The sequence below is a fragment of the Sorex araneus genome, chromosome X (genome assembly GCF_027595985.1).
Source record: "Sorex araneus isolate mSorAra2 chromosome X, mSorAra2.pri, whole genome shotgun sequence".
In the NCBI taxonomy this organism is placed as follows: domain Eukaryota; kingdom Metazoa; phylum Chordata; class Mammalia; order Eulipotyphla; family Soricidae; genus Sorex; species Sorex araneus.
In genome coordinates, this window is record NC_073313.1 from 303,950,170 (window position 1) to 303,977,977 (window position 27,808).

Here is a 27,808-nt window from a genome sequence, read left to right on the forward strand (position 1 = left end):
ACAATGGTTTTTGAACCATTAGAATCGCCTCATCAAAAATATTAAAACATCTGCAAAACAGAAAATCCAACCTAATGATCCTTCCAGAATAATGGAACAAAGGTTTTGTTTCCTACTTCTGCTTTCACTAAATTCTCTACAGTGCAATTTGGGTATTTTATTTCAGTTTTTGTGTTTGGAGCCACACCAGCTCTCTGCTCCAGGATGCTCAGAAGACCTCATAGTCCTGGGAATCACACCAGGACAGCTGCCCTCGAAGCATGAGCTAGCTCTCCCCACCCCTCCACTGAAGAACTCAGAAACGTCTTTAGAAAAGATCTCTGGAAATCTTGGAGGGCTGTTTCCACGGAACCAGGAGGGGAGGGAGCAAAAGCTCATCCATTTCCAGGTGGGCGCCACTTGTCCACAGGCCGCCTTCGTGTTTGGAAAGAAGAGAAACGGAGAAAATAAAAATGCCACCATGGCCCGGGAGATGGGCCAAAGGGCCGGCGCGCCCGAGAGAGCCCAGGCTTGATGGCCAACACCGCGAAGAGCACGGTTCTGAGCGACGCCCTAGCAGACTGGCCTCCAAGCACTGGGCTTTGTACCGCTCCCCCCACCCAAAGAAAAAATAATAATAAAGGGAAGGTAAAAAAGTGAGCAAAATATGAAGCCATGAGGCGCAGGGCCGGCCCGCGAGCCTGGGGGCGCCCACGCGGCCCGGACCGGCTCGGAAGCAGGCGGGAAGGAAGCAAGCACGGCGGCCGCTGCTCGGGAGACGGAAGGGGCGTGCCGGCCCGGCCGGCAGGAGGGAGGCGTGGGCCGCGGCTCCGCCCCGGAAGCGCCGCGCGCAGGAAGAGGCGGGACTGGGGGCGCTCGCGCCGCGCGCACATACCGCGAGAGCGCGTGAAGGCGGAAGCGCAGTCTGCAGGATGCGGCTCCTGGTGGCGTTGCTGCTGCTGAGCTTCGTGGCGGCGGGTAAGGCGCCCCCTCGGCCCTGCGGCTGAGCTCGGGCCCGGGCCGGGCCCCGTCCGAGCCCTCCGCCCCGCCCCCCGCCCCGTGAGCCCTTCGAGCCGGCTCTTTCCCCAGCTCCAGGGGCCCTTTCTCCCGCCCCGCAGTTCCCCTGGGCCAGCGGGTTCGTTTTCGTGTCGTTTCACTTGAGCTGTCTGTATTGCAGGAGCCTACTCTGGGTCCGCGCAGCTCCAGCCTCCGCCTCCCGGATCTGGCGCGGAGGCCTCAGGGTCTGAAGGCAAGGCGGTTCAGCCTGGCATCTCCTCGGCGGACTCTGCCGCCGCGCGGGGCGCGCCACCTAGCCAGACGCAATCAGAACCTGCATCCGGAAGTCACACCGCTGCATCGAACTCAGCCTCTCCAGCTGGTCCTTCGAAGGAACAGTCTGACGTGAAGACTCGAAACCCTTCATCCCAGGATCACCCTGACACGTCAGGCCAAGAGTCTAAGGCTGTAGCAGAGAATCACTCAGGTCAAAATCCCTCTGACACGGGGAAGAGTTCTGACCCCAGGGGACAGCCTGTCCCACCAGAGCAAAATACTGTAGACATGGCTCACCCTAGCCAGTCGGGGCAGGAACACCAGGCCAGGGAGGAGCAGAAAGCCCGACCTGACGGTCAGCAGGCCACGGGGGAGCAGAAAGCCCGACCTGACGGTCAGCAGGCCACGGGGGAGCAGAAAGCCCGACCTGACGGTCAGCAGGCCACGGGGGAGCAGAAAGCCCGACCTGACGGTCAGCAGGCCACGGGGGAGCAGAAAGCCCGACCTGACGGTCAGCAGGCCACGGGGGAGCAGAAAGCCCGACCTGACGGTCAGCAGGCCACGGGGGAGCAGAAAGCCCGACCTGACGGTCAGCAGGCCACGGGGGAGCAGAAAGCCCGACCTGACGGTCAGCAGGCCACGGGGGAGCAGAAAGCCCGACCTGACGGTCAGCAGGCCACGGGGGAGCAGAAAGCCCGACCTGACGGTCAGCAGGCCACGGCGGAGCAGAACACTCATTCTGAAAAAGATCAGTCAGATAAACAGCACCAGCCCCTAGAAGATGCCTCTGCCATGATACCCCAGCAGAAGGGGGACGGGAAATCTTCAGAGCCTGTGGAAGATGTGGGGCTCACGGAGGCCGGGGACGGTGAGCCCAGGCCCCAGGAGAAAGGGGTCCCTTTGGATTCTGTGAGTCAGGAGAAGGATGAGCTCTATAAAGACAATCTCGGGGCTCCCAGTGCTGAGAGTAGCCACTTCTTTGCCTACCTGGTGACCGCAGCCCTTCTTGTTGCTGTCTTCTACATTGCTTATCACAACAAGCGGAAGGTAAGTCGAGTCACCTTCAAAAAAGGAAGGTGAGGGGGCCGGGGATGGTTGAGCTCTTGTCTGGTTCCGTCCCTGCAGCTCTGGGACAGAAGAGAAGGAAGCTTCCCTGGGACTTTGACGCAGAGGTCAGTGTCCATGATTAATCTGCCTGTGAAGACTGATTTTAAGACAGTTGTGGTTTTTTTCCCCCCCAGACCCTGCTAAGTCTCTTTACTTGGCATTTGTTATTGTTCTTGTTTATTTGTTCTGGAGCCACAGCTGGCAGTGATTAGGGCTCACTCCTGGCTCTTTACTCCTAGGCTTGGGAGGACCATATATGGTGCTCGGGATTGAGTCCTGGTCAGCCATGTGCAAAGCAAGCTCCCTACCTACCGTACCTTAATCTTAGGATTTAAGTGGTTTGTTCTTTGTCACCTGTTTCCTCAGTGCCTTCTGCTGCTCTGTCGGATGTCAGGATGTTACTATTATCTGACCTGAATGGGGGCCTCCTTCCATTATCTTGAACTTAGATCCTTCACAGCATCAGAGGACCAGAGAACTTGATGGTTTCTAGTCAGCTAAACCACATCTTTTTCTGCCCGCATTCTCACAGCAGGGTGTCACTAACTTCCTCTACCTAGTGTTTATCTTTCATCTGTGGTGGAGAAAGAACAAATTCTGTGCTGTCGTTTTTGGCATTTACAGCAAAGAGCACAGGGACTATCTTCTGCAGTCAGCTGGGTTTCTTTTTTTTTTCCCCCTTTTTGGGTCACATCCGGCAATGCACAGGGGTTACTCCTGGCTCATGCACTCAGGAATTACTCCTGGCGGTGCTAGGGGACCATATGGGATGCTGGGAATCGAACCCAGGTCAGCCGCATGCAAGGCAAACGCCTACCCGCTGTGCTATCACTCCAGCCCCCATGAGTTTCTAATTAGAAGAATGACCAGGGCTGGGAGAGAGTACAGCTGGTGAGTGCTTACCGTGCATGCACCGACCCGGTTTGATCCCCCAGCAGGCCCTGAGCACAGCAGAGTACCCCAAAAACAACAAAAACCAAAAAAATTGGCCAGATACTGCCCATACACACTTATCTTTCTCCTTTAGTGGGACTTCATGTGAAATAGTAACTGTGACATTTAGCAAACACTCAAGTGACAAACTGATTGCAGTTCCTACTGAAGCCCAAGCATGCCATCGTTTCTGAAGTCTGATTACATTGGCGAGTTTATTTTAAGATACAGCTGTACTTCACATGTGTATGAAGAATACTAGAGTAGTAAAAATGTTGCATTCCAGGCCAGAGAGAAGGTTGGATGGACTGCAGCACTTGCTTTGCATGCAGGAGGTTACGGTTCCATCTCTGGCACCACATAGTTCCCTAAGCACTGAACTGGGAAGAGACTTGAGCAGTGCTAGGTGTGGCCCTAAAACAAAGGTGCATTATCTAGTCAGGTGTGTGTGGAGAAAGGGCAGCGGAGGCGGGGTTGGGACATATGTAGGAGGACTGTATTCGTGATGCCAGGGATCAAACCTACAGCAGGCACGGCAAGCACCTTAACCCCATATACTATCTCTGATCTGTTATTCGTGGAGAGTAACCTTTGGAGCCAAATAAGAATCTTAAGGCTAAGAGGAAACAAAGGGTGTGGTGGAAGTACATTTTAGATCAAAAGATAAGAAGTCGTTACTTAACCATTTTAAAAGGATAGGACCAGGGGTGGTTAGAGCTCTCTGGGGAGGACTTTTTAGGAGATTTTTCAGTAACTCAGACTTACCACAAATTAGAAAAACCCGGAATAGACTTTCTCTATCTGGCATTGCCTGTTCATTTTGTGTTTTGTTTGCAGCAGACATTTGCAGTGCTAAAGATCAGAACCCAGGGCCTTTCGTTCAAGCCAAGAGTTTTCCCGCTGAGCTACATCCTGTTAACTTTCTGTAGAAGTAGCCTGGTGTCATTAGTCCTTGTCCTCCTGAGAAGGTTATGATATAAACAGGCTCTTTGGGGTGACACTGCTCTTTGGAATATAGATTCGGGTCGTTTTGTTGTTTTCTTGTTTTTGTTTGGGGGCCACACCCCGCGGTGCTCAGGACCTACTCCTGGTTCTGTGGGATCTCTTGGTGGGGCTCAGGAACTGAACCCAGGCCGCTGCAGACACAGCATATGTTCCGTCTATTGTGTTCTTCCCTGGTCCCCAATCAGGATCGTTATCGACAAATGTGGACAAGTGATGGCTGCTTGTTTTCGTGGTTGACATTGGCGTAGAAGCAATCAGGGTTACATACTACTTGTTAATCATTTTGTGTGTCCCTTTCCCAGATCATTGCATTTGTCCTGGAAGGAAAAAGATCCAAAGTCACTCGGCGGCCAAAGGCCAGTGACTATCAGCGTTTGGACCAGAAGGTAAGGAAGGAGGGAGCTGCCGTCTGGATGGGACACCACATACAGTCTTCCCAGTCGTGGGGCGGGGGTGTGGGGAGCGGCATCTGGCAGCCTCGGCTGATTCTGGAGGGTCTGCTGTCACTGCTCTGCCCTTTGCAGTGATGTCATGGGTGCTGGTCCTCCTCAGTAGGGCTAAAGAGGAGGCCTGCAGGTTCTCTGTGTCAGGGCTGCTTGAAGCTTGCCCACTCACAACCTGTTTGTGCCCAAGATTTCTTATGAGTACATGCAGGTGTATGAAATAGGCATACAGGCCATTTACTGATAACATCACAGATATATTTCAAAACAAATTTCATAGTCACTGTTTAAAAAGCTAGGCTCTGCGTAGCTCTCTGTCTCAAGAGCCGAGGGCAGGCATGGGAAGTTGGGACACATTTAGCAGTTTCCATGTTTGTTTGCTCCTGGGTGGGTTCTTGGGGCACCATGTGGTGCTGGGGGTCCAGCTGGAGTTGATCATATACAAAGCAGGTGCTTTATGGTGTAAATAGGCCTGTGCTTCAGCCCCTTTTTATTTTTTAACTTCTTGATGTCCCTCTTTCAATTTGGTGGGAAGATTAATACCTGATGGTTACTCCTAGCTCCTGGCCTGTGCTTTTGCACTACCCCAGCACTGAACGAATTTTAATAGATGACAAGTCACCTTGGGAATTGTGGGAAAGAACAAAATCTGATTCACTAGGTATGTGGTAGAGGGTTTTGAGAGATAGCACAGCAGGTAGCATGCTTGCCTTGCACACGGCTGACCCAGGTTCAATCCTCGGCATCCCAAATGGTCCCCCACCCTCAGTAGGAGTACTCCCTGAGTGCAGAGTCAGGAGTAACCTCTGAACACTGCTGGATGTGCCCCTCTCCCCCCAAAAAAAAGGCAGATCAAAACTAGGTATGTGGGAGCCTAAGCTCCTTTCTAGGAAGTTGGTGATACCAAATGCAACTGAGCCATACTTAGGTGGCAAAGCACTAGGTAACACTTCTGCAAAAAACGAACCCCAAAACATACACCCCAACTCCTCAAGTCTCTTCTCTGCTAAGCTCTGTGGACTTGAGGCTGTGACTTCCAAGCCCCATCAAGCCCTAAGCGCTGGCTCTCTGGAATGCGGCCCACTGCAGCCGCCTCCAGACGCCAAGCCCTCTTCTGGCCTAAGTCTCAGGAACTGAGGCGGTTGCTCTTTAAATGGTCTGTCTGGCACCTGGCATATAGCTCAGTGACAGCACCTGCTGGCATGTGTGAGGCCAGAGTTCGATCCCAGGTCAAAAAAATAGGAAGAATAAAACATTACTAGGAAAGTGGTCTGTCAAGCAGCCAGTGTTATCTCAGTGCCAGCAGGCGCTCACTTTGTCCCATTTAGGGACAGTGGGGCATAGGTGGAGAGCTGTCCCTGGCCTGCCTGTGGGTGGCACATGCACCGCTGCTCCCTCTGCCCAGTGAGTCACTTGGCTCCCATCATCTCATCTCTAACTAGCCCAGTGGGTCAGCCTCACAGTTAGCCTCTGACCTCGTGCCTTTTAGGGTAATTGGGTTGAGGATTTCTTTTGCTCTAACAAAACAAAAAGTTGAGTGGGGGATGTGGCTCCATGGTAGAGCACAAGCCTAGCATGAGGGAGCCCCAGCACCTCCAAAAGAAACTAAAAGAAAAAACTCTTGGAAACAGTACAGAATGGTACACCGCAGAATTCAGCAATCCCATATTCCCTCTACCAAGTGTACTGTATGCCTTCAGCATACAGAATTCAGCAATCCCATATTCCCTCTACCAATTGTACTGTATGCCTTCTAGAATATTTTATTTCAAACTGACTTTTAAGGTCTTTTTGTTGTTGTTATTCTTAGGGGAGTTTGGGGTCCCACCTGCTCAGGAAATCTTCCCCAGCAGTGGCAGGAATTGAACTGGGGTCCACTGCATGCAGGCAAACCAAACCTCTGAAGATAAATTTTTGATGTTCTTTGTGTCTGTTGGAGTGGGGGTACAACTGGCAGTGCTCTGGGCTTACTCCTAGCTCTGTGTTCAGGGACCACTCCTGGTTGAGCTTGAGGGACCATATGGGGTTCTGGGGATCGAACCTGAACTGGCCATGTGCAAGACATGTGCCCTACCCACTGTAGTATTGCTCCCACCCATGTGGGTTTTGTTTTGTTTTGTCTTTACACGTGTGTGGCTTATAGGCTGGAGACTCAGTTTGGCCTAGTTCTGAATTGCCCTCCTGAACCAGTCACCCTTCCAAGGTCTTGCCCCGCTTCCCCAGTGTTCCTCTGGAAAAGCATTGAGCACTACCAATGGATTGTGTTGTTTTTGTTTCAGATTTGATTTTTGTGTCCTTGACAACGTCGTCCTTCCTGCTGATTTGTTTCTAAAATCAAGAGAAATGAAGAGAAAAGAAAAAAAACTGTGCCCCCCGCGCCGTGTCTGATGGCTGAGGCCGCGTGGTCGCTTCAGCCTGGCATCTGCACTTTGGTGACCTTGTACTTGTGTGCTTGTGTAGGCCCTTTATGTGTACTGGTTTTCTCACATCCTGCCCGCCTCGGGTGTGCGGAGACGGAGCCTGTGGGGACCCGGCTCTGACCACCAGGAGCACCTCCTATGGGCTGTGCTGTCAAGCTGTTCTTGAGAATGGCGCTATGCTCCACACTCCACATGGTCTCTTTATAAACCCAGGAGAAAACTCTGCCACTTGAGGTGCTTTGAATACCTCTCTGAGGAGATGTGCCCTATAAATGATGTCGAAAATACTGACGGGCAAAGGCCTCTGGAGCGCGCTGGCAGCAGGCAGGAACCGCTTTGAGGCCAGGGAGATGACTCAGAGGGATGGAGCGCACGCTTTGCATGAGGGAGCCCCAGGTTTGAATCTTGACACCACAAGCACCTTTGGGATCCACCCTCTGAGCCGGGAGTAGCCCTGGCTCCTTTGAGTCTGGCCTTAAGCCAAAAGTAAGTAAAAGGAGTAGCTTAAAAAAATTTTTTTTTTCTTTTCTATTGCTTGCAAGAGTCAGTCTATCTAGCCTGAGTTCTTCACTTTTTCCAGGTATTTTTTTACCAGTTAGGGCAAAGTGAATCAACTGCTATTTGATATACTGAGCATAAGCTGAACTTTGGAATTCTGGGAGAAAAAAATTCTAGGAGAAAAGCTATTCTCTTGCAGTATTTTTCCCCAAGTACTTTTTTTTTTTTGCTTTTTGGGTCACACCCTGTGATGCACAGGGGTTACTCCTGGCTCTGCACTCAGGAATCACTCCTGGCGGTGCTCAGGGGACCATATGGGATGCTGGGATTCGAACCCAGGTCGGCTGCGTGCAAGGCAAACGCCCTACCCGCTGTGCTATCACTCCAGCCCCCCCCCCAAGTACTATTATCGCTATTGGAAAAACTTTTCTCCATACTCTCAACCACAATAGAAACTTCATGTTTTTGTTTGGCGGCCCACTGGGTGGTGTACCTGCCTGTGTGCTCGGGGCCATATGTGATGCCGGGGGTCAGACCCGGGCCGGCTGTGTGAGATGCCCTACGTGCTGTGCTATCACCCGACCCTTGAAGCTTTCTGAGAAATGTAGGTTTGTGTTTCTTTAAAGAAAACCTGTAGAAGGGTGTGGGTTTGGGTCTACATTATTTTTTCAAAGGACCTACCTTTTTGAAACGGGTTTTCCACAGATTCTGACCTCAGTCTAATGTCCTCTTTGAAAATGCCAGGGATAAATTAGTAAAACTTCTGCTTCATGTGTTAATAAAATTTAAGAAATTCTGAGAGTTCCCTCCCAGGGTACCTGAGGAGAGTGTCTTGGATCATTCTATTCAATTTTATTTAAATCCCTTCTAGCCTGGAAACCCTTTTATAGGGTACCTAAAGAAAGGTGTTTTGTTTGTTGTTGCTAAAAAGAATAGCTGATCTCAGGGAAATAGAAGGAATGTGGGAGGTTGGAGGAACATTCTGAATTCTTTGCTGTTGAAGAGGAGACCACCCTGTCCTCAATTTTTTCCTACTTAAAACAGCCCAAGACTTTTAATGGAGATATTCTTTATCTGCAGTTAACCTTTTTAGAGCTAAGGAATGCGTGAATGAGTATCTTTCTTGGCATCATTCTCTGCTCATGTAACCATTCGTAGGCGTCTCCTATCAGACTGACATTTCCTAATACCATGGTTACTTTATTTTCTCCCCTTTATTTCTTCCTCTAATACTTTGCCGGTCTGCTCTGGCACCTTCCCTTCTGCCTTCCTCCCTTCCCATCCATCTGTTACTCATTGTGCTCTTCAGTTTCTCCAGCAGGTGGTTTCCATTGCCCTGCTAGTCAGTTCTTCATAATCTTTATTTTTGTTTGTTTTGTTTTGGGGCCACACCCAGCAGTGCTCAGGAATTACTCCTGGCAGTGCTCAGGGGACCATATGGGATTCCAGGGATCGAACCCAGATTGGCCATGTGCAAGGCAAACGCCTTATCCACTGTACTATCTCTCCAGCTCTCTTCATAGTCTTTACAATCTTTGTTCCTTGCTTTTCTCCAAATAGCATTTTCCTAAAAGCTGATCACCAAATCATCCAGTGGTTGGTTCTCAAATTTAGTATTGTTCTTAATTAGGTATGCTCTATCATCCAAATTGAAATTTTCCTAATTTTGGTTTTACTGCTACATTGTCCAACTCCTTTGCCTTGTCCTGTGCTAACAGGGAAAGAACCCTCAAAGGCAGGTCCCTCAATTACTGTCTCAACCTTCCTCCTAGCTGATTTCCTGTCTGGATTTCTAAGAATCCAGTCCTGGTATGTGCTCAGTGCTGCTTCTCTGTCCCTAGACAGAATTTCTCTCTTCTATCCATGAGCTGCTTTTAATTAACTTGGAACTGGTCTCTCCAAGATATTTGCCTGGACCTGGAGCTTCCATCTGTACCTCTCATGATTTAGAGAACAAAGTTGGCATTTTTTGGTATTCAGGACTCTGTAAATATCTGTGCTATCTTCCCCTGCATCCTAGCCAGGCCAGTGGGCCCTCCTGCCAGTTACCCATCTTGGCCTCTGGACCTTTTTGTTCTTGGCTGTGCCCTCCATTCCCTATAGCAGTTCTTTGGTCAGAATACTCCCTCTCTTCTTCCCCATGCCTGCCCAGTCAGTTTTGCCAGGCTTCAGCAAGGGTTCCCAGGTGCCGGGCTGACTCCCCTGCTCCACATGATCAGCGCTTTCTGTGCTCCTCCAGTAGCCCTTAGTGTCAGTCACTTCGGCCAAGGAGAACGCTCAAATCTGATGTCTTCTTGATCTTCCCAAGAAAACGCAGCTATTTTGGAGTACCCTTGGCACTTCACCACATTTCCCTGACATAATGGCATGCCAGGGAACTTAGTAGGTGTTAGGTTTCCTCTTGCAAAAATTATTTTTGTTCAGGATGTCTGGATGTGACCAAACTGTGACCTCCCAGCTCTTTCTGGCTGTTATTAGTTGCTGTCCCTTGGTGATCAGTTTTGCTTGGGGAGAGGAAAGCAGGAAGTTTACATGCAGGACCCGAGATGGTGGACACCATATTGAGCCTAAAAATTTTGGAGTCCACATACTATACTCCCCTTTTTGAGCCTCTGAAATGTTTGCTTTTTTTTGGGGGGGGGGGGCGGGGGGCCGCGTTGCTGAAAGGAACTCAGTAGAACTTTTAAACCCTTTAAGAAATTGCCTTGAAAAATCCCTCACATCAAAGGAAATCTTGTGTTGTGGCAGCGTTTTCTTAAAGGCTCTGCAGTTTGAAACGAGTTTTTCCAGAGAGTGTGGGTACACAGCCGGAGTGGCCAGGGAGCCCCAGGAAGGCCCCTGGATCTTGGCTCCCCGCCTTTGCAAAGGCCATGACTGTGAAGCAGTCACTGTTTTCGTTTCGGACCTTAATAGAGGAGCTTATTTTTCTGCCTTCAGATTCTTGAGCAGAATTGTTTTTTATGTGGGTTTGTGGCCAGTACTTGGGCCTATTCTGGAAGTCCCAGGAGACTCTCCGGTGCCAGGAACCTATCCAGGTGTTCCCCATGCAAAGCATGTGTCCTGGTTGGCCCCGTGTGCTCTCCCCCGAGCAGTCAATTTAGGGCCTCTGCTGGCCAACAGGAGCAGAAGTCAGTCAGTGGCTAGGACACTTAGATGTACTTGGGCATATCATGTCCCATAGTGATCTGAATTTCCCTGATGGCAAATCTCCTCTAGTGCATATTATTTAAGTTGTTTTTTTTTTTTTTTTTTTTTTTTTTTAAGGATTCCCACCCTTGTTTTTACAGAGTAACAGGCCTATTCGTGAAAAGTGGCTTTTTTTTTGCATGTTATCAGTTATCTGAGCAACCCTGCCAGCTCTTTTCTGAACCCCTTGCTGGGAAGGCTGTTTGTCATGGCCTTGCTCAGTACAGGAAGCAGTCTCAGACACTCTGAGGTTTAATGTATGCAGAGTCAAGACTGCACCTCCACTCGGCTGACTGCCCTAGTCACATGTGAATTCCTGAAGGATGGGAGCGTCTCTCTACAGGCACTGGGTGTGGGCGGGAGGGGGTTTCCCGATTTGCCAGTGAAGCCAACCTCGTCCGCCAGGCCCCTTCGCTTTGGAAATGTTCTGTGTGGATACGTGACCGAGAGTGGGAACTGCTTCCCTCCCTGCTTGTTAGCAGATGGCCACTGTTTGTGTGATGTTTCATATTTTCAGCTTTTTGTAACTGAACTGTAATTACTTGATTTTATTTTTTAAGCTTATTTGGGTTAATGATAGTCTTTTTCTGCATAAAATGTTTTACTGAATGCCGTCTCAATGTAATTTTGTACCATTGCACAGAAACATTTCAAATATTAAAGTGGCACAATTAAAAATAAAATAAAAATAAAGTGGCACAATTATTCTTAACTTTATTCATACTATAGTAAAATCAGCAGAAGTAAGGCCAGGCATAAGTGAAAGGTTCTTTTTTTCCCTCTGACCTTTGGCTTTCATTCACTTTCCCAGCCAGTCTCCGACATGTCAGTACTGGTAAGGCAGAAATGCCAGCACGCATTTTGCACACTTAGTGTTCCATGTTCTGCCCATTCCTCATGCCCTTTCCTCATGCCCAGCCCAGTTCTTTCTCCCACAGGGCAGCTGTGCTCTCATATATGTGTCTGAGCTACTGCTCATACTACAGGCACTTATTTCGCAGGGCAGCCCTGCGGCCATCTTGGTCTAAGATGCTCACGCAGCCTGCTTCAACCCTGATGCAGTCATCACTCCAGGCCTGCGCTCAGCTAGCACCACCAGCCTTCCCTGGGCATTTGTGGCTATAGCATTTGCGAAGGGTTCTTGCTCTGGCACACTGAGAACTTGGTGACCCCTGACCCCAAGGATGAGGAACCTTGGTCGCCTGGCTCTTCCCTTCTAGACAGTTAGCTTCCTGATGAGTAAGTCTGCTCTTCACCCACAGACCACAATCATGCCTCTCGCAGAAACTAACTGGAACCAAAAATGAGACCAGGAGGCCTCCGAGTTTTTGGAATCAAATCAAAACCCTACGCAGGATTTTGACATCTCATTTGACAACCCCGAAACCTGACCAGTCTCTCAGAAGGCATGAGTGTGGGTGACAGAGGAGCTATTAAGGGTAGAGAGCATGTTAGCAGATGTAGTAAATGCACTAGATGTATTAGAAGATCATTTCCCACCCTAGCACGAGCAACTTCTGCTTAAGAGCTAGATTAGGGGCTGGAGCGATAGCACAGGGGCAGGGCGGTGGCCTTGCACGCAGCCAACCCAGGTTCGATTCCCAGCATCCCATAGGGTCCCCTGAGCGCCGCCAGAAGTAATTCCTGAGTGCAAAGCCAGGAGTAACCCTGTGCATTGCCAGGTGTGACCCAAGAAGCAAAAAAAAAAAAAAAGAGCTGGATTAGGCCTTCATCTATGCTAGATTTGAGTATCGACCTCTCGAGAAGTCAGAACCAACAGAAGGTGCTGGAATGTGAACAAGGCACTGATGCACAGACACAGGCTCCTTCGGGGCTGAGCTCAGCTCGGACTCGTTCCTAACCATGCTACTTCCGTGCGTGGACCCTGGCGCCGAGGTTCCGAAGGTCCCAGTACAGGTTCCGCTTCAGGACGGCGCTGCCGCACAGCAGGGCCCCATGCAGGGCGCCCATCAACCCACAGGTGCAGACATCCTGGCCTAGGACACAGGGAGAGAGGCCCCTGAGCCTCTCCTAGGCTGGGAGGACACGGGGGAACAGAGGTCTGTGCTCCACCCCCCATGCCGGCGGGACCCGAAGGTTGGGACGCGAGGGTGACACAGCGTACCTGTCAGGTAGAGGTTGGGAATGGGGCTCTGGGCCCTCAGGGAGGCCATCACACAGGGGTGCAGGCGGCCCAGGTCGTGGTCAGCCCCATAGCAAGCACCCCGGTGAGCAGCCAGATAGAACTGGCTGGTCAGCGGTGATCCTCCGCCCACACTGTCCACCTGAGGAGGCACAAAGGGCGGCCAGGGATGGAGCAGCACCTCGTGAGGGGGGGCTGGGCTCCCGGAATCAGCCCGCCCAGCGCGTCCCCAAGCGCCATCACGGCCAGGACTAGGCCCCGGCTGGAAGCCGTCCCCAGCCGACCCGCCTACCTTGCCCTCCAGCTGGGGGAACAGCCTCAGGACGACGGACAGCGAGGCGTCCACAAAGGCGTTTTTGAGCGTCTCGTAGTCGCTGCTGCGCTTGCCCTTCGGTTCGTCCCGCCACTCCTCGAACCACTCGTAGGGAGCAGGCAGCAGCACGGCCAGCGTGGAGCGGCCTGGGGACGGGGCAGAGCCCGTGGCACCGAGAGCCCGGCCGGCCCCCGCCCCCGCCCCCACCCCCGGGGCGCCTGCCCCACCTGGGAAGCGGTCCTCCCACGTGGGGTCCTTGGCCGAGGGGGAAGAGATGAAGAAAAAGGGGATGTGGGCCGTGGCCTTCTCGCGGGGCGCAGAGAGGTAGCGCTTCATCCTGGAGGGGAGGGTGCCTGAGTGCTCGGCGGCACAAGCCCTTGGGGTGGGGGCAGTTCCCACCCACGTCCCTCCCCAACGGGGAAGGAGGCAGGCGCCCACGCCAGGAGCCCCACCAGCACGCGCAAGCCTTACGCCTTGTCCAGGTCTGTGTCAGAATGGACATAGTAGTTGGTGGCCGGCAGCCCCAGTTCCTGCTTGGTGCCTCGTAGGCAGATGAAAACCAAGAAGGTGCCCAGGCTGTCGCGCACCGGCCCCAGCTGCTGCCTCACACCTGCCGAGAGTTCGGGGGGCTGCAGGAGGGCGAGGGGTAGCAGGGGGTGGGGGCGCAGGGGGCCCTTCACCGTATCTGCAGCCTCCAGCCTCTGAGCAGGGCCAACTTAGCTTTTTTCTTTTTTTTTAAGTTTTTGGGTCACACCTGGTGATGCCCAGGACTGACTCCTGGCACTGCTCAGAGGACACTATGGGACGCCAGAGGGCTCAAAACCCAAGTCAGGCGCATGCAGGGCCAAGGCCTCACCCGCTGGACTGTGGCTCCGGCCCCAGCTTAGCCGCTTGGAGCCCTGGACTTCTGTCCCGGACTCCTACTAGGGGGTCACAGCCCTAGGGGAGGGGGCCTCGGGCCAAGTGTTGCCAAGCCTCCCCGTGAGTGTCTGGGTGCCTGAGATCCCGGGCCTAAGAGCACCCGCGGCCCCGACTTCAGCAGAGCCCGCCACAGACCGGTCAGGCCTCGGTGCTCCCCACGACCTCGCAGCCAGCCGAGCAGACACACACACAGCATGACCGGCATTCCGTGTCTGAGGGTTCAGCAGGAAAGGAGGGGGCGTGGCATCACAGCAGGGCGGCCGTCTCGGGTGGGGGCTGTGGGTTGCGGGGGTGTCCCCGGCCTCTCATCACAGGATGGGAGAACACTTGTCTGGACAGTGCTCCCACCGTTTCCCCTTGTTCCTGTGCTCAGGATCCCCCAGCAGCTGCCTGGCCGCTCCCCCTCATCCACCCGGCTTACTTCCTGAGGACCTAAAACACACTGCTGGACCCTCCGGCGGGCCCCGGAGCTCAGCCAGGAAATGAGAGGCTATCGGCTCAGAAAAGCAGGCTTTCCTGAGAGCCGTGGCCTCTCGGGTGGGAACGAGCTAAACGCGCTGGGGAGAGGACCAGACTTTCTCCTCCTCACCAGGCTATGTGAGAATAAGGGGCTGGAGCCATAGCACAGCGGGTAGGGTGTTTGCCTTGCACGCGGCCAACCCGGGTTCGATTCCCAGCATCCCCTATGGTCCCCTGAGCACCACCAGAGGTAATTCCTGAGTGCAGAGCCAGGAGTAACCCCTGAGCATCGCTGGGTGTGACCCCCCCCAAAAAAAAATACAGAGAGAAAAAGGGGCTGAGCCAGTCCCAGGAACAGAGCTAAGAGGGAGAGGGGGTGCGACTCTGCACCACTGTCAGAAGAACTGCCTGCCCGGGGCCACGGGGGTCCCCTCTTGGGGGACTGAAGGCGGGCCTGGAGAGAGCCAGAGGGCTGGAGTGGAACCTGCAAGTCTTCAGAGGCCCCTCAGAGCAGCACCTGCCTCCACATGGACCTTCCATTCCCTTCCCCAGCTAGAAGGAAGGGGGGTCCAGGAACCACCCATGTGGCAGAGAAAGATCATCCTGGGGTCCCAGCCGAGGCACCTGGTTCTCCCAAGCCCCTTTTCTCTGGGCCACGCCTTGACTTCCTTTGCTATTTCTCATCAGCCTTCCCCCTTCCACAAACTTCCTCTCAAAACCAGCTCGCCACTCCTCCCAGGCCAGGGGTGGCACTGTGAAAGTCCCGATTCCCAGGGCCCTGCTGCCTGATCACCCAGCCCCACTGGCTCCAGATCCGGGGGTCTCCAGCCCACACCTCACACACAGTGCTGAAGCAGGAGGGCCGACTCGTGCAACTCCCCACCCCAAGGACGGGCTGCGTGGGCGCGGCTGGCGCTTCAGCCTGGCACAGGCTGGCTCCCTGGGACCGCTTTGCGGGCAGTGACATGGGAAACAGAGCCACGTCAGGGCAAGCTACCTGGGGGAGGAGGTGCCCAGACACGTGTCTGAGTTCAGAACTCTCAGAGGGGACGCAGGAAGAACCAAAGGCCAAGTGTGTGTCCACTCAGCCCTGCCCAGCTATGCTGCCACTGGCCAGCCTTGGTCTCACCCCTCTGTGCAGCCAGTCCGAGGGCAGAGGCCTGATGTGGCAGCTGAGTGGGGCAAAAGGACAAGAAGGCCTTAGCGCTGATGACTTAGAAACCATCAGAGGGGGCTGGAGCAATAGCACAGCGGCGTTTGCCCGATAATGAGATTGGGATGATGATTTCTCTCAGCCAAGTGACTGACATGAGGGTCAAGCGTATGGCCAAGGCACGGGGTTTCTGGGCCAGAGAAACAGCTTCCTGGGCTGAGCGCGGGCTTCGCACGGGGGAGGCCTGGGGTTAGTCCCCGGCACCACATGGTTCCCAGAGAGCAACACCCTAGCCCAGAGCCAGGAGCTGCTCCCGGCACTGCCCGGTGTGGCCCAATGGAAAAAGGAAAAGAAGACCCGCAAACTTACCCGGAGCAGGCTGAGCACCTATCTTTCCCTCCACCAAACCAACTTCTATTGGGGATGCAGCCTAGCGGAGAAGACGCGCGGATGCTTATTTCCGTCTGGGTCCCAGAGTTTTAAGCACAGGGTTCAAGGACAGAAGAAAGACAGAGGGGGCGCTCCTGCCTCAGCTCCCACAAGGAGCTGGTTCCTAACAGAGGCAGAAAAAGAAGAGCCTGGGTCCCAACTTAGGCGACAGTGACTGCTGAGTCTCTCCTCCATGCCAACCCCAGTGCCCCGACCCGTAAGCTCAGGCCTGGCTTCCACCCCCCAAAGCCGCAGTGAAGGAGGAAAGGAAGAAATGGCCCTTAGACTGTGCCTGCCGCAGAGGCCAGGGGCGGGGGGGGGGGGGGCGGGGGATGGGGGGTGGTGGCAGGAGGGTTACTGGGAACATTGGTGGTGGAGAATGGGTGCTGGTGGAGGGATGTATGACGATCATTGTACCACTGAAATGCAATCACGAAAGTTTGGAAGTCTGTAACTAACTCATGGTGATTCATTAAGAAATAAAAAAAAAATTAAAAAAGATAAAGAAAAAAAGAAATGGCCCTTAATGAAAACTCAAGAAATGGCCTTCTAGAACTCTCTCTACCATCAGTAATTATGAGAGGAGCTAAGATCAAGGGCAGTTCAGACCAGAGAATTAGGATAAAGAGGGGGAAGGGTGTGGTCTGAAGGGGAAAGGGAGCCGGCAGGCTCAGAACAAAACCAGAACTACAGGGACCACGGGGTTAAAAGGATGCTGTCCCCGGCTGTAACCACAGGACCTGGCTCAGAGCAGAGCCCGCTGGGCTTCCCTTTTGCTGAAGGATGACCTGAAGGCAGCCCAGGAAGGGAGACACTGGGATGCGAGGGGCAGAGCTGGGCGCTTTACCTGGCAGACAGCGGGCGCTCTCTGGCAACAAGTTCTCATAGGTATTGAACAGTCCCGCGTCGGAGATCACGACGGGGCAGTAGATGTTCACCAGCTCCAGACCCTTCTTCACGCTCACCCCTGTGGACACAAGAGCGTCACTGAAGTTCTGGCCAACTCCGGGAGCACCTACACTCGCTTTTCGCAGACCTGAGCTTCCGGCCCCAGGCCAGGCCACAGGGGAAGCCCCTCGCACATACATGTCCCATCATCGTTCTGTGTTCTCCACACGCTCTCTCACACCTACTGTGGGTGCTCTTTAAGCAAACCTAGTCATCCGACAGAGCCAAAGTTTCAGGAGCCCCACTGGGGTGTAGCCTGGTGGCTCCCCTTGTAAAAAAAATTTTTTTTTCTACACCCACTCTGCTCAGACCTTATTCCCAGCTCTGTATTCAGAAATTATTCCTGGCAGTGCTCATGGGAAGTATATGGGATGCCGGGGATCAATCCCAGGTCAGCTGCCTGCAAGGCAAATGCCCTCCTGACTGTACCATCACTCCGGCCCCAGTATTTTTATTTCTTGGATGGATGACCACACGCTGTTCTCGAGAACTACACAATCTTTTGGCTTTCCTGTGCCCTTTTCTTTTGTTCTTGTTTTTTGTCTCGGGGCCACACCCAGCAGTGCTCAGGATCTACTCCTGGCTCTGTGCTCAGGGATCACTCCTGGCAGGGTTTAGAGGATCACTGGTGGTGCCTGGGAGTCGAACCAAGGTTGGCCACATTCCAGGCGAGAGCCTTAACTCTCAACTCAACTCCAGCCCCCTGCTTCCTTTCTTCCTTTTTGATCTGCTTGTTTCTGACCTACCCCTAGCTGGGCTCTGGGCTTATCCCTGGCCCTGCACGCAGACTCCCCTAGCAGTGCTGGCGGTCACACTAAATTGGCCACATACACGGCAAGTGCCTGACCACTGTGCAATCACTCCAGGCCCCTCCCCGACTCCTTTTTTTTTTTTTTTCATTTTGGGTCACATCCGGCGATGCTCAGGGGTTACTCCTGGCTCTGCACTCAGGAATTACTCCTGGCAGTGCTTAGGGAACCATATGGTATGGGATGCTGGGAATCGAACCCGGGTCGGCCGCGTGCAAGGCAAATGCCCTACTCGCTGTGCTATCGCTCCACCCCCCTGCCCCACTCCCTTTTGCCTACACACTCTGCTCCAGGCATGTTCTGGCCTTGAGCCCCCCCATGAGAATGGTGACCTCTACCCTTGCCCCAGCTTCTGTCTTCTCTCTCGCCATAGCTCGGGAGCAATCAGCAATGAGCCCTGTTCTCACCGCAGGCGCGCCCGGCCGAGTCCAGCAACACCTTCTGCACAGGGGCCTTTGTCAGGACGGCGCCGCCGGCCCGCTGGATCACGGGGATGGTGTGGAAGGCGATTTCACTGGAGCCCCCTCGGGGGTAAAAGGCGCCTTCGAGGTAATGGTTGACCAGCAGCGCATGCATGGAAAAGGAAGCGTGGCTGGGGGTCACACCTAGGGCGGGAAGGAGGGAAGGAACGAAGAGGCCATGAGGGGCGCGGGAGCAGCCAGCTGCCGTCAGAAGGGAACACACGGCCTTAGAGTCACCATCTCAGAAGCCAGCTGGTACCCAGGGCTCAGGGCAGCCAGAGGGTCCGCCAGAATCAAACAAGTAGTCTGGGCTCGATCTCAGGGCTGCGGGAGAAGGTGCTTTTGGAGACTCCCACGTTGGTAAGCTCGGGGAGGGCAGTGCGTGCCGGAGGAAGAAACCCACCGGGGGTGTTGACGGAGGGAAGTTCCATCGGGGACCTCAGAGTGGGGGAGAGCTGGGGACGAGACAGGCTTCTCCTGGGGTCTGCACCGCGCTGTGTGTGCAGACCGGGAGGGTTCGGGGGGAGAGGCAGGGGCTGCCCGGGGAACCCACCGTACGTGGGGTAGATGTAGCCGAGCACCGCCTGCAGCTCCGGGGAGGCGGGCAGCTGCTGCAGCACCTCGGCCACACTCTGGGTGCACGCGCGGAGGAACGGGGAGAAACGGGACAGCAGCCCGAACTTGTCCAGAAGCTGAGTCACGGGCAACGGGAACATCTTCAATAGCACGAGGGGCGCGACTCCGCTGGTCACCACCTGGCGGGGACATGAATCAGAGGAACTGGTCTCCCCACGGGAGCCCCGAGACAGTCACGGGCTAAGCCCAGGGGTGCAAACTCCAGGCTGAGCTCAGATGACCTGGGGTCTTCTCTTTGGTGGATACGGTTTGGGTTTCTGGGCCACACCGCATTGTGCTCAGGGGACCAAAACCAAGGACAGGGACTGAGTGAGGCTCCGCTATGTGCAAGTGCTCGGTCCCCCTACGCCTCTCCAGCCCCTGAACTGGGATTATTTTATTTTTTTGGAAGTGTGGAGGTTCGGGGCCACACTCCGCAGGGCTTACTCCTGGCTCTGCACTCGGGGATCGCTCCTGGTGGGGCAGGGATGGGGAACTAGGACCTCGTAAACCCTTTCCTCTGAAATTTTACCATGGTACACTTGGACGAGTCCTTTTTTGAGAGCTTTGTGCAGACATTATTTCAGTAAATGCCCAATGTGGCCTCAGGTGAATGGACAGGGCTAGTGACCTAAGCCCAAGGAAAGCCACTTACACCAAGAGGGGATCAGGGACCCCCCACACCTCACAGGCCAGAGTGCAGGGAGCTTCAGAGACACAGGCCCAGCAGGGTCCGGAGGCCAGCCCTCCTCACAGACTCCTGCCCTCCTGACTGAGCCGGGCACCCTCTAGGGAGCCTGGTTAGCCCTGCCGGGAACAAGGCTCAGCCTCATACCTCACCTTCACCAGCTTCATATACTTGTCAATGGCAGCTTCCTCCTTGGGAAACTTCTCCTTGAGGCCCTGGATGTACGCTTTCTTCCCACTGTACATGGGGAACTCCTTCCGGCCAGCGGGCCCGTCCAGCACCACGATGTCAAAGGGAGAGTCCATGGGAACCCAGTCCAGCTGCCCCTCGGTGATCTGGTCCAAGAAAAAGCGTCCCTCGCTGCCCTCGTGCATGCGTCCGATATAATGGATTCCTAATCGGAGTCAGAAAAGCCAGGTATCATGGGGGAGGGGGCCTGGCCCTGGCCAGGGGGGTCAAGGAAGTCATGTAAAGAAAGAGGGTGTCCAGCATGACAGGGCTCAGGCCGGAGGGGCAGGGCCCTCTCTCCGTAGGCAGGTGTTAAAGAAACCACCAAATCCCCAGCCCGTTTAGTTCCCGGTGTTGATGGCCATCAGGGGACCAGAGAGGAGGTGGAAGGTGGGTTCTCCACACCCACCACGGCAGCTCCCAGCACCGGGATGACAGAGCCACAGGCTCCCCACCCATCCCCACTCCATTCTGTGTGGACGAAAGCTACACTATTTTGTGAACATCTTTCATTTTGTGTATATACAGTTAGCAGTATTTCCTAGAGTGCAACTCCGTCCCTCTCGGAGAGCCTGGCAAGCTACCAAGAGTCCCGCCCGCATGGCAGAGTCTGGCAAGCTCCCCGTGGTGTATACAATATGCCAAAAACAGAAACAGTATAACAGCTGATAAAATATGCTCTTCGTGTTCCTGGAGCGAGCAGACGCCATTGGGCTACACTAGCACGCGACAGGGGCAAATGGAGACGTTACTGGCGCCCGCTCAAGCAACGAGCTGGCATGAATCTCTGGGTTGCCGCCTTGCTCCCAACATGCCTGAGATGGAGGGACATAGTCCGACTTGTCTCTAACCTGTCTGAGGGACTGTGCTGCTGACACCCCCCATCCCCCGCCAGCCTCGCATGGAAGGGGGGTGGAGCGGAAGACCCTGGGCTGAGACTGAGACGCTCACCAGCCTAAGGCATTACGAGCGCCTGGGTTGTGGCTTCGGCCAGCTAGAGTGAGGGTCTGATCTGGAATTACTGAATGTTCTTAGGCGAATGTGCTGACTTATAGGTATGGTTTTAGTGATGATACTGATTGTGCACACTGTAATTTAATAAGTCAGAAGTGCTGAAGCATGCCTGACTACACTTTGCTCACACTCGTAACACTCACCTGTGTCAAATTCAAGGCCATCCTGCCCGAAGGTGTGGCAGCAGCCCCCCGCCTTGCTGTGTTGCTCCAGGACCAGGACCCTCTTGCCGGCCTTGGCCAGAATTGCAGCAGCCGCCAGGCCCCCGAAGCCGCTCCCGATCACCACCGCGTCCAGTTTCTCCGGCACTCGGCCGGCTGAGAAAGCTGCAGCAGAGGAAACGGCTACTCAGGCGAGGGCAGCAGCAGAGCCAAGACCCCAGGACTGCTCCAGCTGCACCACGGGAAATGCAGGCAGAGTGGGGCCAAGCTCCTGGCTGAGCCAGCGCCAACAGCGCACCTGGGAAATATTCAGGACCCACCAGGCCGATTCAGTGACTCGAGGGCGGTAAGATAGTACAGTGGACTCGGGTTCTATCCGAAGCACCCTGTTCTGGTTCCCTAGCATGGCCAGGAGTGATCCTGAGCACAGCTGGACGTAGTCCTTTTTTTTTTTTTTTTGCTTTTTGGGTCACACCTGGCGATGCACAGGGGTCACTCCTGGCTTTGCACTCAGGAATTACCCCTGGCAGTGCTCAGGGGACCATATGGGATGCTGGGAATCGAACCCAGGCCGGCCACATGCAAAGCAAACACCCTACCCACTGTGCTATCATGCCAGTCCCCAATTTTTTTTTTTAATAAAAAGATTTATTTTATCTGAACAACTTTTTTGGAAGGGGTTGGGGGTTGGGACCACAACCGGCAGTGCTCAGGACTTACTCCTGACTCTGTGCTTAGAGATCACACCTGGAAGTACTCAGAGAACAAAATACGGTGCCAAGGTTGGAATGGGGGTTGGTGACATGAGAGGCAAGTGCCTTACCCCTGGACTATCTCTCGGGCCCTAACCTGATTTAACTAAAGCTACTATGTGCCTGAGGAGTTCTCCTACTTTCTAAGAAAGTAGGAATGGGTAAACTGAACTTTGATAGAAACAACAAATTGGGGGCTGGAGTGATAGCACAGTGGGTAGGATGCTTGCCTTGCATGTGGTCGACCCGGGGTTGATCCCCGGCATCCCATATGGTCTCTCCCAACATCACCAGGAGGAATTTGAGTGCAGAGCCAGGAGCAATCCCTGAGCATTGCTGGGTGTGACCCAAAAAGAGAAAGAAAGAAAGAAAGAAAGAAAGAAAGAAAGAAAGAAAGAAAGAAAGAAAGAAAGAAAGAAAGAAAGAAAGAAAGAAAGAAAGAAAGAAAGAAAGAAAGAAAGAAAGAAAGAAAGAAAGAAAGAAAGAAAGAAAGAAAGAAAAGAAAGAAAGAAAAGAAAGGAGGGAGGGAGGGAGGGAGGGAGGGAGAGAAAGGAAGGAAGGAAGGAAGAAAGAAAGAAAGAAAGAAAGAAAGAAAGAAAGAAAGAAAGAAAGAAAGAAAGAAAGAAAGAAAGAAAGAAAGAAAGAAAGAAAGAAGAAAAGGAAGTAGAAAAGAAACAACAACAACTAAATGCTGACAATAATTCAAGCAGAAAACCCTAAAAACCCTAAGTGCAAACAGAGCTGCAGGAGAAAGAAAACAGGAAGTGGGAGTGGAGGCAACTGCTGGTTGACAAGTGTCCGAGCTGTAGCAGGTGATCTAGAAAACGGAGGAGTTGCAGGCACCAGTGAGCAGTCTGATTGTTAGGATGATTTTTGAAAACCCTGATGCAAATCAAAAAGGAAATATTTCCTGGAAAAGTGGAAGTGTGGCTCAATGGTAAAAAGCTTTTACCATTTCGTACAAGTATGAAGTCTTGGATTTGATTCCCAGTAGCGCAGGGAATGAGCACTGCCCGATATGGCCCCCAAACCAAAAACCAACCAACCAAATAATCCTGCAAACAAACAAGAATGGAGGGAGACACCAAGCTTAGGGAAAAAACTGTCCTAAGAGGGAAGTTCACTGTGATATAGGTGGCAGGAGAGATAGTACAACAGCAGACCTGGGTTCAATCCCCAGGACCTCATAGGGTCCCCCAAGCCATAACAGGAGTGATGCCTGAGTACAGAGCCAGGAATAAGCCCTGAGCAAAAACAAACAAAAATCCTGAGGCAGAGGTTTGGGCTGGACAGCGGGGCACAGAGACCCCAGCGCTGAGAAGCCTCAGCTCTACCCCTTCACCATGGGGAGTCTGGGGACAAGGCGAGGGGCAGCACCCACACAGGATGAAACCAGGCATAGTCGACAGTCCCAGCATATCTTATCATGGAGATGGCGCCAGAAGAACTGAGGGATGGGATTTCACAAGCTGCGCCAGAACTTTGTGGGTTTTCAATTTTAAACATCTTTTAGAAAGGGCTAGCACATCACTACCCAGGACATACAGAATCGTACAATATAAATGCCTGGAGCAGAACTTTCACCACATGATACTTCTTAGATCTCTGTAGGACGCACTCTGATAGTTCAGATCCTGCTGCATTTTATTTATTTATTTATTTTTTTCTTTTTGGGTCACACCCGGCAACCACAGGGGTTACTCCTGGCTCTGCACTCAGGAACTACTCTTGGCAGATACTGGGATTCGAACCCGGGTTGGCCGTGTGCAAGGCAAATGCCATACCCGCTGTGCTATCTCTCCAGCCCGATCCTGCTGCATTTTAAAAACCAAACGGAATCCACAAAATTGTTTTTCAGGACCCACCAATATATGACTACCTGGTTTGGAAAAGCAAAGTAGTTATCTCATTGTCAGGTCAACCCTGATTGGTGGAATGACTTGCTAGGGTTTTGAGTTGAACTTTCAAACTAAAACTTCCCTCAGTCCAAAGTCCAGATTCAAAGTCCAGATTTAGAGAATAATCTCTAAGTGTGCAGGAAACTATGTCACAGAATTACCAAACTTACAGAATTACAAAACTTAAAAGAGAGGGACTCTGGGGATCAAACTGGGCACACATGGTTTTCGTTTGCTTGGGGTTTTTTGTTTGTTTGTTTGTCTGTTTGTTTTGAAGGAATGCTTCCAGGGCTGGAGCAATAGCACAGCGGGTAGGGCGTTTGCCTTGCACGCGGCCAACCCAGGTTCGATTCCCAGCATCCCATATGGTCCCCCGAGCACTGCCAGAAGTAATTCCTGAGTGCACGAGCCAGGAGTAACCCCCGTGCATTGCCGGGTGTGACCCAAAAAAGAATAAATAAATAAATAAATAAATAAATAAATAAATAAAGGAACGCTTCCTTGAAACCTTAGAACACAAAAATCTTTGGCTCTATCATTTCTTTTTTTTTTTAATTTTTTTTTCTTTTTTTTGGGGGGGGAGTCACACCCAGCGATGCTCAGGGGTTACTCCTGGCTTTGCACTCAGGAATTACTCCTGGCGGTGCTTGGGGGACCATATCGGATGCCGGGGATCGGGGATCGAACCCGGGTCGGCCGCGTGCAAAGCAAACGCCCTACCCGCTGTGCTATCGCTCCGGCCCCTGGCTCTATCATTTCTAACACCACTTTCGCTCACACCTTAATCCCCTGTGCTGGCCCCCTTTGCTTATCCTGTGTCTCTTACGATTTTTATTACACTGCAAGTGGGATGCCTTCCTGAAAAACGGAATCTCCCATTATTTTCGTTAAACAAGTTGAAAAAAATAAAATCCGAATGTAAGCCCATTTTCCAGTGATTTGCTGTAGGCATACTTGAGAAAACATGTTGCAAGTCCATTTTTTTTCTGTCTTTTTTTTTAATTTTTATTAGTGATTCACCGTGAGGTACAGTTACAAACTTATGAACTTTCATGTTTGCGTTTCATCTACATCCCTCCACCAGTGCCCATTCTCCTCCACCAATGTTCCCAGTATCCCTCCCACCACCTCCACCCCATCCCCCACCACTCACCCTGCCTCTGTGGCAGGGCATTCCCTTTTGTTTTCTCTCCTGTTGGGTGTTGTAGTTTGCAATAGCGGTAATGAGTGGCCATCATGTTCGGTCTATAGTCTACTTTCGGCACGCAGCTTTCAACCCAAGTGGGTCCTCCCAACATTCTCTACTAGGTGTTCCCTTCTCTATCTCAGCTGCCTTTCCCCCCAGCATGTGAGGCCAACTTCCAAGCTGTGGGGCAGACCTCCTGGTTCTTATCTCTACTACTCTTGGGTGTTAGTCTCCCACTCTGTTACTTTATATTCCACATATGAGTGAGATCTTTTTATGTCTGTCTCTCTCTTCCTGACTCATATCACTTAACATGATACTTTCCATGTTGATCCACTTATATGCAAATTTCATGACTTCATCTTTTCTAGCAGCAAGGAAAGCATTTTTAACAAATTGTGCTGGCAAAACTGGACAGCTACATGCAAAAAAATGGGCTCAGATCTCCACCTATCACCATGTACAAAAGTCAGATCAAAATGGATAAAAGAGGAACCGCCAGCACCCAGTAAATCGCAAAAATGACCAACACAAAGGGAAAGCAGAGGGGGACTCACTATATGTTCTCTAGACCTTTCAGAGAACATGGAGTCGTTCCTTTGGCCACATATACGGTATATACAAGAAAGGTGATATCATAGACATAAAGGGAATGGGCACAGTCCAAAAAGGAATGCCCCACAAATGTTATCATGGCAAGACTGGCAGAGTCTACAATGCTACCCAGCATGCTGTTGGCACTGTCATTAACAAACAAGTCAAGGGCAAGATTCTTGCCAAGAGAATTAATGTCCGCACTGAGCATATTAAGCACTCTAAAAGTCGAGACAGCTTCCTGAAACGGGTGAAGGAAAATGATCAAAAAAAGAAGGAAGCCAAAGGGAAAGGGACTTGGGTTCAACTGAAGCGCCAGCCTGCTCCACCCAGAGAAGCCCACTTTGTAAGAACCGACGGAAAGGAACCTGAGCTGCTGGAGCCCGTCCCCTGTGAATTCATGGCAGGAGAAGTGTTTGTTTAAAAATAAAGAAACTCCTGGACTATAAAAAAAATGGATTAAAGACCCCAACATCAGACCAGAATTCCTAAGGAACACTGAAGACAACGTCGGCAAAACCCTCCACTACATTGAAGCCAAAGGTATCTTCAAAGATGACATGCCACTGGCCAAACAAGTGAAAACAGAGATAAACAAACAGGACTATCTTAAACTAAGAAGCTTCTGCACCTCAAAAGAAACAGTGACCAGAATACAAAGACAGTCTACAGAATGGGAAAGGATATTCACCCAATACCCTTCTGATAAGGGGTTGATATCAAGGATATACAAGACACTGGTTGAGCTCCACAAGAAGAAAACTGCCAACCTGATAAAAAAAAAAATGGGGTGATGAACAGAAACTTTCTCAAAGAAGAAATCTGAATGGCTCAGAGAGGCACATGAGAAAATGCTCTACATCACTAATCATCAGGGAGATGTGGATCAAAACAACAATGAGATGTCATCTCACACCACAGAGACTGGCCCACATCCAAAAGAACAAAAGCAACTGGTGTTGGCGCCAATGTGGGGAGAAAGGAATTCTCCTTCACTGCTGGTGGGAATGCCGACTGGTTCAGCCCTTTTGGAAAGCAATATGGACGACTCTCAAAAAATTAGAAATTGAGCTCCCATTTGACCCAGCAATACCACTTCTGGGAATATATCCTGGAGAGGCAAAAAGGTATAGTAGAGATGGCATCTGCATTTCTATGTTCATTGCAGCACTGTTTACAATAGCCAGAATCTGGGAAAAACCGGAGTGCCCAAAAACAGATGAATGGTTAAAGAAACTTTGGTATATCTACACAATGGAATACTATGCAGCTGTTAGAAAAGATGAAGTAAGTCCATTTTTAAAAATCGAAGACCATGATTTTAAAGCCACGATGAGGTCATTTTGCTAAGGAAGAGCAGGTCCAGAGCTCGCCCACAGCTTCTGGGGTTCAATCCAATCAGATGACTTGCAGGGCCCAATACAATTTCCTAGAGGGGCTGGAAGGGATTTCTAAGAGCTACCCCTACCCCCAGCAGCGCCTGCCTAGAAGGAAAGGGGGACAGTACCGAGTTGTGGGTGCTGTCTCCGTGTCCACCCTGCGGACCTAGAAAGTGACTCAGCAGTGTCCACAGCTTGGCACGCCTTTGGGTCACGTTCCTGCGCCTGCCCTGGTGCTGACACCGGCCGGTTCGGCGCCGGCTGGAAAGCGAGACGTCTCCACAAACAAGGAGACCCCCACCCCGGCACTGACACCCGGGGAAACTGAGGCGCAGGTGGAAGAGCGACACGCCCAACGGGAAGAGAAAGGCGTGCAGCACGGGGTCGCCGGGACGCTCCCTGCTGACCTTGCTTGAGAACCTTCTTCCTGGCCTCCTTGTCGGTCACCAGGGGCGCGGGGGGCCGCTTGGCATCCTCGGAGAAGGGGTTCGGGGAGCTGTCTGCAGAGCGCCCCCGGGACGCGAGGAGCGCCGCGGCCAGCAGCAGCAGCGCCAGCAGCAGCAGCGCCAGCCACATGGTTGCGGGCGCCGGGCCCCAGAACGAGCGAGCGGTTTCGAGGGCGCGCAGTGTGCCCGGCAGCCCCGAGGCAGCGTGGCCGGTCACCGAGCCCTGGACGCGCGCTGACCCCGCGGGCGGCCCGTAGCCGCGGCCGCGCGGGGCGGGGCGGGGCGGGGCGGGGCGTCGGCGGGCGCGTGCGCGTGCGCGGGGAGGGGGGCGGCTCCGGCCAGGCGGCCCCGCGCGCGTCCTCGGGCGG

General features: G+C 52.7%; 2 protein-coding genes and 1 pseudogene across 3 annotated transcripts; 2 read left to right on the forward strand and 1 right to left on the reverse strand.

The window, feature by feature from the left end:
* The first annotated feature begins 846 nt into the window (after positions 1-846).
* TGOLN2 (trans-golgi network protein 2) lies at positions 847-18,529 on the forward strand. 2 transcript variants are annotated; one of them, XM_055119901.1, is made up of 4 exons: positions 847-957; positions 1,157-2,298; positions 4,599-4,682; positions 18,392-18,529. In XM_055119901.1, the coding sequence occupies exons 1-4, from the start codon at positions 912-914 to the stop codon at positions 18,410-18,412; spliced, it is 1,293 nt and encodes a 430-aa protein (XP_054975876.1). In that variant the 5' UTR covers positions 847-911; the 3' UTR covers positions 18,413-18,529. The 2 variants fall into 2 exon arrangements, with proteins under 2 accessions (XP_054975876.1, XP_054975877.1); XM_055119902.1 differs by lacking the exon at positions 18,392-18,529 and adding an exon at positions 7,019-11,536.
* Positions 10,889-27,698, reverse strand: RETSAT (retinol saturase). The gene is made up of 11 exons (XM_004612084.2): positions 27,402-27,698; positions 21,168-21,350; positions 19,935-20,176; positions 19,033-19,234; positions 18,426-18,623; positions 17,109-17,228; positions 13,771-13,909; positions 13,527-13,636; positions 13,279-13,445; positions 12,969-13,128; positions 10,889-12,840 (listed from the first exon to the last, which is right to left on the reverse strand). Exons 1-11 carry the CDS (start codon positions 27,568-27,570, stop codon positions 12,710-12,712), a joined length of 1,821 nt encoding a protein of 606 aa, XP_004612141.2. The 5' UTR covers positions 27,571-27,698; the 3' UTR covers positions 10,889-12,709.
* On the forward strand, positions 25,021-26,163 carry LOC129399607 (60S ribosomal protein L21-like; annotated as a pseudogene).
* Positions 27,699-27,808: the final 110 nt, after the last annotated feature.

Excerpts from the sequence above, each read along its gene's own strand:
- TGOLN2 (XM_055119901.1), top strand. The coding sequence starts at position 912 with ATGCGGCTCCTGGTGGCGTTGCTGCTGCTGAGCTTCGTGGCGGCGG. Across the intron at positions 958-1,156 it reads GCTGAGCTTCGTGGCGGCGG|GAGCCTACTCTGGGTCCGCG; the intron begins GTAAGGCGCCCC and ends TCTGTATTGCAG. Across the intron at positions 2,299-4,598 it reads CTTATCACAACAAGCGGAAG|ATCATTGCATTTGTCCTGGA; the intron begins GTAAGTCGAGTC and ends TCCCTTTCCCAG.
- RETSAT (XM_004612084.2), bottom strand. The coding sequence starts at position 27,570 with ATGTGGCTGGCGCTGCTGCTGCTGGCGCTGCTGCTGCTGGCCGCGGCG. Across the intron at positions 17,229-18,425 it reads CTCGGCCGGGCGCGCCTGCG|GGGTGAGCGTGAAGAAGGGT; the intron begins GTGAGAACAGGG and ends TTGTGTCCACAG. Across the intron at positions 13,129-13,278 it reads TCCCCCAGCTGGAGGGCAAG|GTGGACAGTGTGGGCGGAGG; the intron begins GTAGGCGGGTCG and ends GTGCCTCCTCAG.